Genomic DNA, 15,240 nt, shown 5'->3' with positions numbered 1-15,240 from the left:
TCTGTAACCGTAAAAGCCTTGGTTTCATGCATGTTAACATCAGAAGCCTCCTCCCTAAGTTTGTTTTACTCACTGCTTTAGCACACTCCGCCAACCCTGATGTCCTTGCCTTGTCTGAATCCTGGCTTAGGAAGGCCACCAAAAATCCAGAAATTTCCATCCCTAAATATAACATCTTCCGACAAGATAGAACTGCCAAAGGGGGAGGAGTTGCAATCTATTGCAGAGATAGCCTGCAGAGTTCTGTCATACTTTCCAGGTCTATGCCTAAACAGTTCGAGCTTCTAATTTTAAAAATTAATCTCTCCAGAAATAAGTCTCTCACTGTTGCCGCCTGTTATAGACCTCCCTCAGCTCCCAGCTGTGCCCTGGACACCATATGTGAATTGATTGTCCCCCATCTATCTTCAGAGTTCGTTCTGCTAGTTGACTTAAACTGGGATATGCTTAACACCCCGGCCGTCCTACGATCTAAACTAGATGCCCTCAATCTCACACAAATTATCAAGGAACCCACCAGGTACAACCCTAAATCCGTAAACATGGGCACCCTCATAGATATTATCCTGACCAACTTGCCCTCCAAATATACCTCTGCTGTTTTCAATCAGGATCTCAGCAATCACTGCCTCATTGCCTGCATCCGTTATGGGTCCGCGGTCAAACGACCACCCCTCATCACTGTCAAACGCTCCCTAAAACAGTTCTGCGAAAAGGCCTTTCTAATCGACCTGGCCTGGGTATCCTGGAAGGATATTGACCTCATCCCGTCAGTAGAGAATGCCTGGTTGTTCTTTAAAAGTAATTTCCTCACAACCTTAAATAAGCATGCCCCTTTCAGAAAATTGAGAACTATGAACAGATATAGCCCTTGGTTCACTCGAGACCTGACTGCCCTTAACCAGCACAAAAACATCCTGTGGCGTACTGCACTAGCATCGAATAGTCCCCGCAATATGCAACTTTTCAGGGAAGTCAGGAACCAATACACACAGTCAGTTAGGAAAGCAAAGGCTAGATTTTTCAAACAGAAATTTGCATCCTGCAGCTCTAACTCCAAAATGTTCTGGGACACTAAAGTCCATGGAGAATTGGAGCACCACTTCCCAGTTGCCCACTGCACTGAGGCTCGGAAACACTGTCACCACCGATAAATCCACGATAATCGAGAATTTCAATAAGCATTTCTCTACGGCTGGCCATGCTTTCCTCCTGGCTACCCCAAACCTGGCCAACAGCCCCGCACCTCCCGCAGCTTCTTGCCCAATCCTCCCCAGCTTCTCCTTCACCCAAATCCAGATAGAAGATGTTCTGAAAGCGCTGGAAAACCTGGACCCGTACAAATCAGCTGGGCTAGACAATCTGGACCCTCTCTTTCTAAAATTATCCGCCGCCATTGTTGCGACCCCTATTACTAGTCTGTTCAACCTCTCTTTTGTATCGTCCGAGATTCCTAAAGATTGAAAAGCTGTCGCGGTCATCCCCCTCTTCAAAGTGGGTGACACTCTAGACCCAAACTGTTACAGACCTATATCCATCCTGCCCTGCCTTTCCAAAGTCTTCGAAAGCCAAGTTAACAAACAGATCACTGACCATTTCGAATCCCACCATACCTTCTCCGCTGTGCAATCCGGTTTCCGAGCTGGTCACGGGTGCACCTCAGCCACGCTCAAGGTACTAAACAATATCATAACCGCCATTGATAAAAGACAGTACTGTGCAGCCGTCTTCATCGACCTGGCCAAGGCTTTCGACTCTGTCAATCACCGTATTCTTATCGGCAGACTCAACAGCCTTGGTTTCTCAAATGACTGCCTCGCCTGGTTCACCAACTACTTCTCAGACAGAGTTCAGTGTGTCAAATCGGAGGGCCTGTTGTCCGGACCTCTGGTAGTCTCTATGGGGGTTCCACAGGGTTCAATTCTTGTGCCGACTCCTTTCTCTCCATATATCAATGATGTCGCTCTTGCTGCTGGTGATTCCTTGATCCACCTCTAAGCAGACGACACCATTCTGTATACATCTGGCCCTTCTTTGGACACTGTGTTAACAAACCTCCAAACGAGCTTCAATGCCATACAACACTCCGTCCGTGGCCTCCAACTGCTCTTAAACGCTAGTAAAACTAAATGCATGCTTTTCAACCGATTGCTGCCCGCACCTGCCCGACCGACTAGCATCAGTACTCTGGACAGTTCTGACTTAGAATATGTGGACAACTACAAATACCTAGGTGTGTGGCTAGACTGTAAACTGTCCTTCCAGACTCATATTAAGCATCTAAAATCCAAAATTAAATCTAGAATCGGCTTCCGATTTTGGAACAAAACCTACATCACTCATGAAGCCAAACATACCCTCGTAAAACTGTCCATCGACTTCGGCGATGTCATTTACAAAATAACCTCCAACACTCTACTCAGCAAACTGGATGCAGTCTATCACAGTGCCATCAGTTTTGTCACCAAAGCCCCATATACCACCCACCACTGCGACCTGTATGCTCTCGTCGGCTGGCCCTTGCTACATATTCATCGCCAGACCCACTGGCTCCAGGTCATCTACCATAACAACACCCACCCGTAGCATGCGCTCCAGCAAATATATCTCACTGGTCATCCCCAAAGCCAACACCTCCTTTGGCCGCCTTTCCTTCCAGTTCTCTGCTGCCAGTGACTGGAACGAATTGCAAAAATCCCTGAAGTTGGAGACTTATATCTCCCTCACTAACTTTAAGCATCAGCTATCTGAGTAGCTCACCGATCGCTGCAGCTGTACACAGCCCATCTGTAAATAGCCCCCCAACTACCTACCTCATCCCCAAATAGTTTTTATTTACTTTTTTGCTCTTTTGCACACCAGTATTTCTACTTACACATCATCATCTGCACATCTATCACTCCAGTATTAATTTGCTAAATTGTAATTACTTTGCTACTATGACCTATTTATTGCCTTACCTCCTTACTCCATTTGCACACACTGTATATAGATTTTTTTATATTGTTATTGACATTACTTTTGTTTATCCCATGTGTAACTGTGTTGTTGTTTTTTGTCGCACTGCTTTGCTTTATCTTGGCCAGGTCGCAGGTGTAAATGAGAACTTGTTCTCAACTGGCCTACCTGGTTAAATGAAGGTGAAATAAAAAAATTAAATATCTGCCATTCTTTGCGAGGCATTGGAAAACCTCCCTGGTCTTTGTGGTTGAATCTGTCTTTCAAATTCACTGCTCGACCAAGTGACCTTGCAGATAATTGTATGTGTGTGGTACAGAGATGAGGTAGTCATTCAAAAACACTATTATTGCACACAGAGTGAGTCCATGCAACTTTTTATGTGATTTGTTAAGCATATTTTTACTCCTGAACTTAATTAGGCTTGCCATGAGAAAGGGGTTAAATATTTTTATTTATTTAACTATGCAAGTCAGTTAAGAACAAATTCTTATTTATAATGACGGCCTACCCCGGTCAAACCCTAACTTGGACGACATTGGGCCAATTGTGCGCCGCCCTATGGGACTCCCAATCACGGCCGGTTGTGATACAGCCTGGAATCGAACCAGGGTCTGTAGTGATGCCTCTAGCACTGAGATGCAGTGCCTTAGACTACTGCGCCACTCGTGAGCCAATACCTATTAACTCAAGACCTTTCAGCTTTTCATTTTTAATTCATTTGTAAAAATGTATAAAAACACAATTCCACTTTGACATTATAGTGTATTGTGTGTGTGTGTAGGCCAGTGACAAAAACATCTCAATTCAATCCATTTTAAATTCAGACTGTAACACAACAAAATGTGGAAAAAGTCAAGGGGTGTGAATACTTTCTGAAGGCACTGCAGCTTTTAACAAAGATCACATGATGAAATGGACAAGCTTTCGTTGATTTCACTGTTTGCTATAGTATTGGAAAAGAAATATAGCCACCCACTCTAGCTCTGATGCAATAGACTTGTCAATCTATACAGCCTTGTGCCATACAGTTCTATTCCCTTTGTCCCCTCTAGATGTATTGACGTCCTGGAGTTGTCGGAGCGTATGGACCTGCTGAAGTTCCACTACCACACTCTGAAGCTGTACGGCTCGGTCTGTGCTCTGGGGAACAACCGCGTGGCTCACGCCCTATGCAGTCATGTTGATGAGTCCCAGCTGTTCTACGCCATAGAGAACACCTACCTGCCTGGACCAATGAGGAGCGGCTACTACGACCTGCTCATCAGCATGCACCTGGAGTCGGCCAAGAGGAACCGCCTCATGACCAACAAGGAGTTCATCGTGCCCATGACAGACGAGACGCGCAGCATCAACCTCTACTCAGACACTGACAACTCCCATGCTTTACCAGGGGTGGGCCTCACTACCTGCCTGCGCCCCAAACTCCACTTCTCCCCCACTGGCTTTGTGGGGACAGACCTGGACATCTACACCCTCAGCCCATTCATCCCCCTACAGGTAAAAAGCCTCAGGCTGATGGAGCGAGAGCGGTAGGGTTTTCTGTTTGAACTGACCAATGGTGATTAATGTCTCTCTCCTGTAGGTGCTGAAGGCGAAGGCCCTGACCATGCTGACAGAAGCTGTACAAGACGGTGGTCAGGCCATGAGGGATCCTGTAGGAGGCAGTGTTGAGTTCCACTTTGTCCCCATCCTCAAGCTCATCAGCACCCTGCTCATCATGGGCGTGTTCGAGAATGAAGATGTCAAGCACATCCTGAAGATGATAGAGCCCACGGTGTTCAGTGGCGAGGCAGAGGCTGCTGCAGAAGAAGCAGAAGCCACAGCCAAGGGCGCGGGGAGCCAAACGCTGGCGCTCAAAGAAGGGGGGGAGGAGGTGAAGGAGGAAGAGGAGGGAGCAGTAGAGAGTGGACATGAAACAGAAATGGAGGACGAGGGGATGGGTGAGGAAGATGAGGAACTGGAGGCAGAGCTGGAGGAGCCGGTAGAAAAAGAAGAAGAAGAGGAAGAAGAGGAGGAGGATGGAGAGAAAGTGGATGGAGAGAAAGGTGCTGAGGAGACGGAGAAGGAGGCGACGCCTGGAGAGGCAGACGGAGAGGCAGAAGAACAAGTAGGTCTGGAAGAGGGATTACTGCACATGAAGCTGCCAGAGTCTGTCAAGCTACAGGTTGGTGTGTGTGTGTCTCTTATCACTTCACTGTAACTTTCTAAATCCCACAAAGTTTGACCAATTATACTAATCAATATTGCTACATCTCATGTCTTTTCCTTTCTGTCCGTCAGATGTGCACTCTGCTTCAGTATTTCTGTGACTGTGAGTTGCGCCACAGGGTGGAGGCCATCATAGCCTTCTCAGACCAGTTTGTGAGCCAGGTGCAGGCCAACCAGAGAGCCCGCTACAACGAGCTCATGCTGGCGTTCACCATGAGCGCTGCCGAGACTGCCCGCAAGACCCGCGAGTTCCGCTCCCCACCGCAGGAGCAGGTACCTTCAGTCTCCGTGTACTGTCCCGCTTATAACAGTACATGAACGGTGACAACAATGTGTTGATTTTCACCTGCAGGTCAACATGCTGATGAACTTTAAGAGCATTGCGGAGGATGAGGAGTGTCCTGTGCCTGACGAGGTCCGCGATGCCCTGCTGTCTTTTCACAAGAACCTGCTTTCTCACTGCGGTCAGTCAAACTCATTCAGTACCTATATCGCCAAATGTAACTTAGAGCGTAACTTGTATACATGTATATAGCCGAAATTTGAGGTGAGCAGCTAGTGTCAATGGTCTTTCATCCCTCATGTCACCGTCAGGTGTACACATTGAAGAGGAAGAGGTGGAGGAGGAGTTGGATATGTCTCTCAAAGGACGACTCTTCAGAATGTTGGACAAGTTGAGGCACCTCCGCAAGAAGAAGGTAGAGGAGGAGCCGGAACCTGTAGAAGAGACCAAACCCAGTGAGTCTCACTCTTTATCACTTGTCCCACTGAAAAACAGTAAAATCAAGCCAAAGATGTACCTTCAATGCCAGAAGACAATCTGAATGATTGATTGATTGATTGATTGATTGATTGCATTTAATGGATAATTAATGAATGTAACTTTTTGGGTGACCTGACCAAATTCACATACAGTTGAAGTCGGAAGTTTACATAAACTTAGGTTGGAGTCATTAAAACTCATTTTTCAACCACTCCACAAATTTATTGTACACAAACTAAAGTTATGGCAAGTCGGTTAGGACATCTACTTTGTGCATGACACTAGTAATTTTTCCAACAATTGTTTACAGACAGATTATTTCACTTATAATTCAATGTATCACAATTCCAGTGGGTCAGAAGTTTACATATACTAAGTTGACTGTGCCTTTAAAAAGGTTGGAAAATTCCAGAAAATTATGTCATGGCTTTAGAAGCGTCTGATAGGCTAATTGACATAATTTGAGTCAATTGGAGGTGTACCTGTGGATGTATTTCAAGGCCTACCTTCAAACTCAGTGCCTCTTTGCTTGACATCATGGGGAAATCAGCCAAGCAATTGTAGACCTCCACAAGTCTGGTTCATCCATGGGAGCAATTTCCAAATGCCTGAAAGTACCACGTTCATCTGTACAAACAATAGTACGCAAGTATAAACACCATGGGACCGCGCAGCCGTCATACCGCTCAGGAAGGAGATGCGTTCTGTCTCCTAGAGATTAACATACTTTAGTGCGAAAAGTGCAAATCAATCCCAGAACAACAGCAAAGGAGCTTGTGAAGATGCTGGAGGAAATGGGTCCAAAAGTATCTATATCCACAGTATCGACATAGCCTGAAAGGCCGCTCAGCAAGGAAGAAGCCACTGCTCCAAAACCGCCATAAAAAAGCCAGACTACGGTTTGCAACTGCACATGGGGACAGAGATTGTACTTTTTGGAGAAATGTTCTCTCGTCTGATGAAACAAAAATAGAACTGTTTGGCCATAATGACCATTGTTATGTTTGGAGGAAAAAGGGGGAGACTTGCAAGCCAAAGAACACCATCCCAACCGTGAAGCACGGGAGTGGCAGCATCATGTTGTGGGGGTGCTTAGCTGCAGGAGGGACTGGTGCACTTCACAAAATAGATGGCATCATGAGGACGGAAAATTATGTGGATATATTGATGCAACATCTCAAGACATCAGCCAGGAAGTTAAAGCTTGGTTGCAAATGGGTCTTCCAAGTAGACAATGACCCCAAGCATACTTCCAAAGTTGTGGCAAAATGGCTTAAGGACAACAAAGTCAAGGTATTGGAGTGGCCATCACAAAGCCCAGACCTCAATCCTATAGAAATTTGTGGGCAGAACTGAAAAAGCGTGTGCGAGCAAGGAGGCCTAGAAACCTGACTCAGTTACACCTGCTCTGTCAGGAGGAATGGGCCAAAATTCACCCAACTTATTGTGGGAAGCTTGTGGAAGGCTACCCGAAACATTTGACCGAAGTTCAATAATTTAAAGGCAATGCTAACAAATACTAATTGAGTGTATGTAAACTTCTGACCCACTGGGAATGTGATGAAAGAAATAAAAGCTGAAATAAATCATTCGCTCAGCTATTATTCTGACATTTCACATTCTTAAAATAAATTGATGATCCTAACTGACCTAAGACAGGGAATGTTTACTACGATTAAATGTCAGGAATTGTGAAAAACTGAGTTTAAATGTATTTGGCAAAGGTGTATATAAACTTCCAACTTCAACTTTAAGTTTAGTTTTTGCGTCTATTACTTTCGATTTTGTACACTAGCTTCAAACAGCTACAAATAAAAAAAAATGGGTTATTGAAAAGATATTTCGCAGTGGTTTACAATGATTCTCTAGACTCTGAGTGCTTGTTTTGTCACATAAACTGACATTTGGCGAACTATTAGAATTTTAGCAACCAGCAAATGGCATAGCGATTCCTGCATATTGCACCTTTAAAAGCAGTAGGCTGCTCCAGCTGGAGACAACATTACAAAATTGAAATGTCAGTCTAGTCATGGGATAATTTCATTCGGTATCAATCAATCAATCAATCAATCAATCAATCAATCAATCAATCAACGTGATGCCTCTTGTTTATAACCTCCCCTCTCTCTCCTCCAGGCACCCTCCAGGAGCTAATCTCCCACACTATGATCCACTGGGCCCAGGAGTCGTTCATTCAGAACCCTGAGCTGGTGCGTCTGATGTTCAGCCTGCTGCACCGTCAGTATGACGGGCTGGGGGAGCTGATCCGGGCCCTGCCCAAGGCCTACACCATCAACGCCATCTCCATAAAGGATACCATGGACCTGCTGGAGTGCCTGGGACAGATCCGCTCGCTGCTCATTGTCCAGATGGGCCCCGAGGAGGAGAGACTCATGATCCAGAGCATCGGGTCAGTAGTACACAGTAGACCAGTAAAATAATTTACTATACAGAGAACTGGATGGATTGAGGATCAACAGGAGGAACTGAGAGTCAACATGAGCCTTCTCTCTCCATCAGAAACATCATGAGCAACAAAGTGTTTTATCAGCACCCCAACCTGATGCGAGCGCTGGGCATGCACGAGACTGTCATGGAGGTGATGGTCAACGTGCTGGGTGGTGGCGACTCCAAGGTAAAGTGGTTACATGGCTCATAACAACAGAATCAATGCTTGGCTGAAAATGGGAATGCGTTAAATGGTATTACACCGTAGTCAGTGGATTCCCCTTGCGTGTGTTCCTCCGCAGGAGATCAGATTCCCTCGTATGGTCACCAACTGCTGTCGTTTCCTGTGCTACTTCTGTCGTATCAGTCGCCAGAACCAGCGTTCCATGTTCGACCACCTCAGCTACCTGCTACAGAACAGTGGCATTGGCCTTGGTGAGGGACATTGATATCTTCCAATGGGCTCATTCAACCCCCTCCTCTCCCCTGTAACTATTCCCCCGATTCGTTGCTGTAAATTAGAATGTGTTCGCAGTCAACTTACCTGGTAAAATAAGGGTTAAATCAAAAAATCTTCTGCCAATACAAGTTTGTATTCTTATAAGGTTAGGTTGACATAATCCCTCTAGACGTGGCTCTCTCTCTCCGTCTCTCTTGGGACTGAACATGTCATGGATGTCTTTCAGGAATGCGTGGCTCCACCCCTCTAGACGTGGCTGCAGCATCCTGCATTGACAACAATGAGCTGGCTCTGGCTCTACAGGAACAAGACCTGGAGAAGGTTGGACAGCCTCAACAAACACGTGCAGTTTCTCTGAGGCAGCCGCATATAGCACATTGGTCATCTCTCTTTCTGTCTCTTTTGTCCTGTGTTTTTCCTCCTAGGTGGTGAAGTACCTCGCTGGCTGTGGGCTCCAGAGCTGTCCCCAGCTCCTGGCTAAGGGTTACCCTGACATCGGCTGGAACCCGTGTGGCGGAGAGAAATACCTGGACTTCCTCCGCTTCGCTGTCTTCGTCAATGGTCTGTGTTTTGCGGACCTCGTAATGGAATACACTACTGTTGGGATGATGTCTTTCTGTTTACCTTTCATCACTGAGCGTGGTTTGGCTCTATGCCCCCCTGTAGGAGAGAGCGTAGAGGAGAATGCCAACGTGGTGGTGCGTCTTCTGATCCGTCGGCCAGAGTGTTTTGGCCCGGCCCTGAGAGGAGAGGGTGGGAACGGCCTGCTGGCTGCTATAGAGGAGGCCATCAAGATCTCTGAAGATCCTGCCAGGGACGGCCCCACTGTGAAGAAAGACAGGCGCTTCCCCGGCATGTAAGAGCCAAACCACCGAGGCACTGATTGAATATCTACAGTATTTACTAGTGTAGTAGATGAGAACACGTTCTCCTTTGACAAGTTTTGGGCCTGCGTGTTGATTCTTCCTTCTTCACTGGTAGGTTCCCTGGTGGGGAGGAGCAGCACGAGGAGAACAAGGTTCACCTGGGGAATGCCATCATGTCCTTTTACTCAGCTCTCATTGACTTGCTGGGACGCTGCGCTCCAGAGATGCATGTGAGTACTGAGCATTGGAAAACATTAAGAGAGAAGCCAAGGGTTATGGAATGGAGCTGGCACGCTACTGCGGTTCATTCTAAGACGTTGCTATTTTTTGTTTGCCCCGCAGTTGATCCAGGCTGGGAAGGGCGAGGCTCTGAGGATCAGGGCCATCCTCAGGTCCCTGGTGCCTATGGAGGACCTGGTGGGAGTCATCAGCCTGTCTGTCCAGATACCAGACTTTGGAAAAGGTGAGTCCGAGGCAAAACCATTTGGATTCAATGAACTCTTGTGCTGGCTCAAGGAAAGAGAATCTTGACGTCTTGATGAGGAAATGGAACAAGTTTAGTTTGATCATAATATATTCCATTTTATATCTGTAATTAGTCAGAATCGTTAAATAATGTGAATCCTAACATTATTCTCCTCTTCCAACTTCCCTCTGTCTTTTTGTGACGTCTAGATAACAGCGTCATTGAACCCAAGATGTCTTCCAGTTTTGTGCCGGACCACAAGGCTCCCATGGTGCTGTTCCTTGACAGAGTGTATGGTATTGACAACCAAGACTTCCTGCTTCATGTGCTGGAGGTGGGCTTCCTGCCTGACATGAGGGCAGCTGCTTCTCTGGACACAGTGAGTCATCCTCTCTCTATCTCACTACTCATATACACCACATAAGACATTCACCTTGTCTGCTCTTTACGCTCCTCATTGATTTAGGTGTCATATAAACACTTGCTTTGTATTGAATAGGTAGTAAGTTGACTTTTGAATGCAGCGAGTATGACCGTTTAAAGGGATCTCTCCCCACTAGGCGGCTTTCTGCACCACAGAGATGGCCCTGGCTCTGAACCGCTACCTCTCTCTGGCCGTGCTGCCCCTCATCACCAAGTGTGCCTTTTTGTTCGCTGGCACTGACCACCGGGCCATCATGATCGACTCTATGCTGCACACCATCTACCGTCTGTCCCGCGGACGAGCCTTCACTAAGGCCCAGAGAGATGTTATCGAGGAGTGTCTCATGGCTTTGTGCAAGTGAGTTGGATTTATTACCCTGGCACGGTTCACCTTCTAACTGTCGTTATCTAAAATCTGTCTTTCTGCATTGCATAAGTGGATTTTTTTTCTTTGTTCCCCCTATCAGTTAATGTTAATGTCTCCTGGACATTGGGATGTCCTCTTCCGTAAACTATTTGTACAGTGAACTTTTAGTGAGTTGTTTAACCATGCTTGATGCATTTATTTTCTTATTATTATTTATTTCGATTATTTACATGTGCTGATTTATTTGCCTCTATTTCTTAGGAATCTGCGGCCATCCATGTTACAACACCTGTTGAGAAGGCTGGTATTTGATGTGCCAATTCTCAATGAATATGCCAAAATGCCACTCAAGGTATGGACATGTCTTAACCGGTCATTGGACAATCAAAACTTTATAGAAACAAAACAAATAAATAAACATGGCCACGTCAAGATGGTCAATGAATTTATCATCCAGATGTTAGTATGCCAAATTAAGCTGATTTCATAATCTTATTTTGTTGGCTGCAGCTTTTGACCAATCACTATGAGCGTTGTTGGAAGTACTATTGCCTGCCCAACGGCTGGGGCAACTTTGGAGTGTCATCAGAGGAGGAGCTGCATCTCACCCGTAAACTCTTCTGGGGCATCTTTGAGTCCCTGGCCCACAAGGTTACACTATTACACTGCTCTATCAGCTGCATGGAAACCTAGGAAATGTTTTCCTCCAATAAGAAAACGTTGATATGGTATATCATTGTAGAATTTTTTTTCGCTATGTCCTCTGGTTCTGGTTTCAGAAATTTGATGCCGAGCTGTTCAAAATTGCCATGCCGTGCATATGCGCCATTGCTGGCGCCATCCCTCCAGATTATGTAGATGCCAGCTACTCATCCAAGACTGAGAAGAAAGCTTTGGTGGATGCAGAGGGAAACTTTGATCCCAAACCAGTGGAGACCACAAAGTAAGACCCTAGAATGGGAGAAGGCCGTAAACCAATAGGAGAATACTCTAAAACAATTTATAAACTGGGTGGTTTGAGCCTGAATGCTGATTGGCTGAAGGCCATGGTATATCAGACCGTATACCACGGGTATGACGAAACATTTGTTTTATTGCTCTAATTGCGTTGGTAACCAGTTTATAATAGCAATAAGGCTCTTCGGGGGTTTGTGATGTATGGCCAATATACCACGGCTAAGGGCAGTATCCAGGCACTCCACGTTGCGTCATGGGTAAGAACAGCCCTTAGCCGTGATATATTGGCCATATACCACACCTCCTCAGGCCTTACAGCTTAAATAGATAAGACACCGTATCAACGGACAGTGTTGATATTTTCATAAATATTACACAACATCCTCTGCTTTTGGCTACTGTATAGTAAGTTATGACTATGGCGTACTGAAGTCTACAATGTTTTGTATTCTAGTACTATCATCCCTGAGAGATTGGATGGCTTCATCAACAGATATGCTGAGTACACACATGACAAGTGGGCCTTTGAAAAGGTCAGTAAAAATATCAACTTGAAGTGTTTGTGTATCAACATCAGTTGTACAATGTACGGTGTAACTGAAGTCATTTGCTGCATGTCTGTTCACCTGCAGATTCAGAATAACTGGACGTATGGAGAGATGTTGGATGAAAATTCAAAAACTCACCCCATGCTCCGACCGTACAAAACGTTCTCCGAGAAGGTAAGAGGCGCAGTTGATCATTTTCTTCCACAATGCATAGTGATTTCTGTCAACCACCGCAGGTCTTTATGTTGCTGCTCACTGATGCCCTCCGTCTGTAACGATCTCTTCCCTTATAGGACAAAGAGATCTACCGTTGGCCCATCAAAGAGTCCATGAAGGCCATGATTGCATGGGAGTGGACTCTGGATCAAACGAGGGAAGGAGATGAAGCCAAGGCTGAGCTGAAGAAGGCAGCTCGGAAGATCTCTCAGACTGCGCAGGTACAGAGAAGTGGGAAGATCAAAGGATGAATAACCGTTCTTCAGATCAGACAGAGATGATGAGAAGTCTTAACGAACGTTACGAACACAAATATGTGTCTTTCAGGCAACATATGACCCCAGCCATGGCTACAGTCCCCAACCAATTGAAATATCCCACATGGCACTGTCAAGAGAGCTGCAGGTATGATGACACTGAAGTTTGGACCGTCCGTCTTATTTGCTTCACACGTTGTTATTTGACCATGTTTTTTTTTCTTCTTTTAATTTCTCACTTGCCCAGTCAATGGCAGAACAACTTGCAGAGAACTATCACAACACCTGGGGTCGAAAGAAGAAGATGGAGCTGCAGTCCAAAGGTCAGAGGTCATTCTGTTCTGGGGGGAAGAAAAGGGAGGATATAGACTACAGAATTACCAGTCACCTTTCGCTTTTAGTAAAGTTAATGGCAACTCTGTGTGTTTTGACTGTGTGTAGGAGGAGGCGCCCACCCTTTGCTTGTACCCTATGACACCCTGACAGCAAAGGAGAAGGCACGAGACAGGGAAAAGGCTCACGAGCTTCTCAAATTTCTTCAACTCAATGGATTTGCAGTCACCAGGTAAAAGGAGAAGTCATTGACGTTATAGAAGCAACTGAATATGTATTAACAAGTCATGCTTTTTAATGCTTTCTCTAGGGGAATGAAAGACATGGAGTCAGACATCTCATCTATCGAGAAGCGCTTTGCCTATGGTTTCCTGCAGAAGCTGTTGAAGTGGATGGAGATCGCCCAAGAGTTCATAGCTCATCTTGGTAGAGTGGGCTCTGGGAGGAGGGTGGATGATAATAACCAATTAAATAGTGCTCAGTTAATGTCAGTGTTGACATTTCACTTGTAAACAACACTCCAAAATGTTTTTCTTGTGTGTTTTTCCAGAGGCTGTGGTGAGCAGTGGCAGAGTGGAGAAGTCGCCTCATGAGCAGGAGATCAAATTCTTTGCCAAGGTGAGAGCAGAATCACTTTGAAACAGGCCCGTCTCGAGGGGAGGACAGATGACATTTGATCCAGCTGTTACATGTTTACTGCAGGGGTATAACAATATATGTGATGATGAACTGTGTTTGTCTCAGATCTTGTTGCCCCTGATCAACCAGTACTTTAAAAACCACTGTCTGTACTTCCTGTCCACACCGGCCAAAGTCCTGGGTAGTGGAGGACATTCCTCTAACAAGGAGAAAGAGATGATTGCCAGGTAACTCTCGGTCACATCGTCTTAAGTATATTGTTACGCCTCACTTTAGTTAGTTGGCTTTAGCCACTTTTATCTCTATTCATCCTCTCAAGTCTCTCTTTTGAACCTGTGCTGTAATTTCTCCTTTTCTCTTACCTTTATTTTCATAATTCATTCCCTTTCTCTGCATTTCCTCCTCTTTTTCTGTTGGATTTCTCTCCTGTCGTAGTATCTTCTGTAAAATGGCTGCTCTGGTGAGACACAGAGTTTCTCTCTTCGGTAAGACATCCGCATTGTCCTGATGATTTAGTTCTGTCTCGTCCAGTCAGCCGTTGTCTTTTCCCTTATGTTTTCCTCTGCACTATTTAAGGGAACGACGCTGCTGCTATTGTCAACTGTCTTCACATCCTGGCACGATCACTCGATGCAAGGTAAATCGGCACTTGTCGGAAAATGTTTTCACAATCCGAATACAAAGGTATTGGATCAAGATTTTCTCATAGCCGTCCTTTTTCATCCCTGCTCCGTATTCCTCAGGACGGTGATGAAGTCTGGGCCTGAGATTGTGAAGGCAGGGCTCCGGTCGTTCTTTGAGGGTGCAGCTGATGATATCGAGAAGATGGTGGAGAACCTCAAACTGGGAAAGGTGTCTAAAGGCAACCAGGTAAGAGCAAAGTGTCTACAAGTGAAACAGGTAGGAATTGAACAATTCCAGAACTGTTGCCTTTTGGTCTGAAATGTCTTGCCCTACTGTATGGTCCGTCTACAGCAGGTGAAAGGCGTGTCGCAGAACATCAACTACACCACCATTGCCCTGCTCCCAGTCCTCACCTCCCTGTTCGACCACATCTCTCAGCACCAGTTTGGAGATGATGTCATGCGTGAGTTATATGCCATCACAGCAGTCATGTGATGACACAGCATTCATGTGATGACACAGCATTCCAGTTTACTTACTCTCAAAACTGTGAAAAGTGTCTAGTTGATTTAAAGAAATATATATATTACATTTTTTTGTGTCTGTGTTCTTGGTGGTCAGTGGATGATCTCCAGATGTCGTGTTACCGCATCATGTGCGCCATCTACTCCCTGGGCAGTGTCAAGAACCCTCATGTGGAGAGG

General features: G+C 45.6%; 1 protein-coding gene across 7 annotated transcripts in view; it reads left to right on the top strand.

Moving 5' to 3' along the window:
- ryr1a (ryanodine receptor 1a (skeletal)) overlaps nt 1-15,240 on the top strand; it is a 71,374-nt gene that overhangs the window by 19,933 nt on the left and 36,201 nt on the right. For all 7 annotated transcript variants that reach the window (XM_014196271.3, XM_082974452.1, XM_082974450.1 and 4 more), the window contains exons 36-67: nt 4,014-4,458; nt 4,544-5,125; nt 5,242-5,442; nt 5,522-5,633; nt 5,764-5,907; nt 8,069-8,342; nt 8,453-8,567; nt 8,683-8,815; nt 9,067-9,161; nt 9,266-9,401; nt 9,507-9,696; nt 9,822-9,936; nt 10,049-10,169; nt 10,382-10,551; nt 10,733-10,953; nt 11,224-11,314; nt 11,473-11,613; nt 11,742-11,905; nt 12,374-12,452; nt 12,552-12,641; nt 12,761-12,904; nt 13,011-13,088; nt 13,188-13,263; nt 13,382-13,505; nt 13,584-13,699; nt 13,824-13,891; nt 14,018-14,139; nt 14,348-14,397; nt 14,489-14,549; nt 14,656-14,782; nt 14,888-14,999; nt 15,158-15,239. In XM_014196271.3, coding sequence (XP_014051746.3) covers nt 4,014-4,458; nt 4,544-5,125; nt 5,242-5,442; nt 5,522-5,633; nt 5,764-5,907; nt 8,069-8,342; nt 8,453-8,567; nt 8,683-8,815; nt 9,067-9,161; nt 9,266-9,401; nt 9,507-9,696; nt 9,822-9,936; nt 10,049-10,169; nt 10,382-10,551; nt 10,733-10,953; nt 11,224-11,314; nt 11,473-11,613; nt 11,742-11,905; nt 12,374-12,452; nt 12,552-12,641; nt 12,761-12,904; nt 13,011-13,088; nt 13,188-13,263; nt 13,382-13,505; nt 13,584-13,699; nt 13,824-13,891; nt 14,018-14,139; nt 14,348-14,397; nt 14,489-14,549; nt 14,656-14,782; nt 14,888-14,999; nt 15,158-15,239 — 4,779 coding nt within the window. The remainder of the gene's footprint in view (nt 1-4,013; nt 4,459-4,543; nt 5,126-5,241; nt 5,443-5,521; nt 5,634-5,763; nt 5,908-8,068; nt 8,343-8,452; nt 8,568-8,682; nt 8,816-9,066; nt 9,162-9,265; nt 9,402-9,506; nt 9,697-9,821; nt 9,937-10,048; nt 10,170-10,381; nt 10,552-10,732; nt 10,954-11,223; nt 11,315-11,472; nt 11,614-11,741; nt 11,906-12,373; nt 12,453-12,551; nt 12,642-12,760; nt 12,905-13,010; nt 13,089-13,187; nt 13,264-13,381; nt 13,506-13,583; nt 13,700-13,823; nt 13,892-14,017; nt 14,140-14,347; nt 14,398-14,488; nt 14,550-14,655; nt 14,783-14,887; nt 15,000-15,157; nt 15,240) is intronic.

Source organism: Salmo salar, chromosome 04, assembly GCF_965601325.2.
Source record: "Salmo salar chromosome 04, fSalSal1, whole genome shotgun sequence".
Lineage (NCBI taxonomy): Eukaryota > Metazoa > Chordata > Actinopteri > Salmoniformes > Salmonidae > Salmo > Salmo salar.
This window is presented reverse-complemented; position numbering and strand designations above follow the sequence as displayed.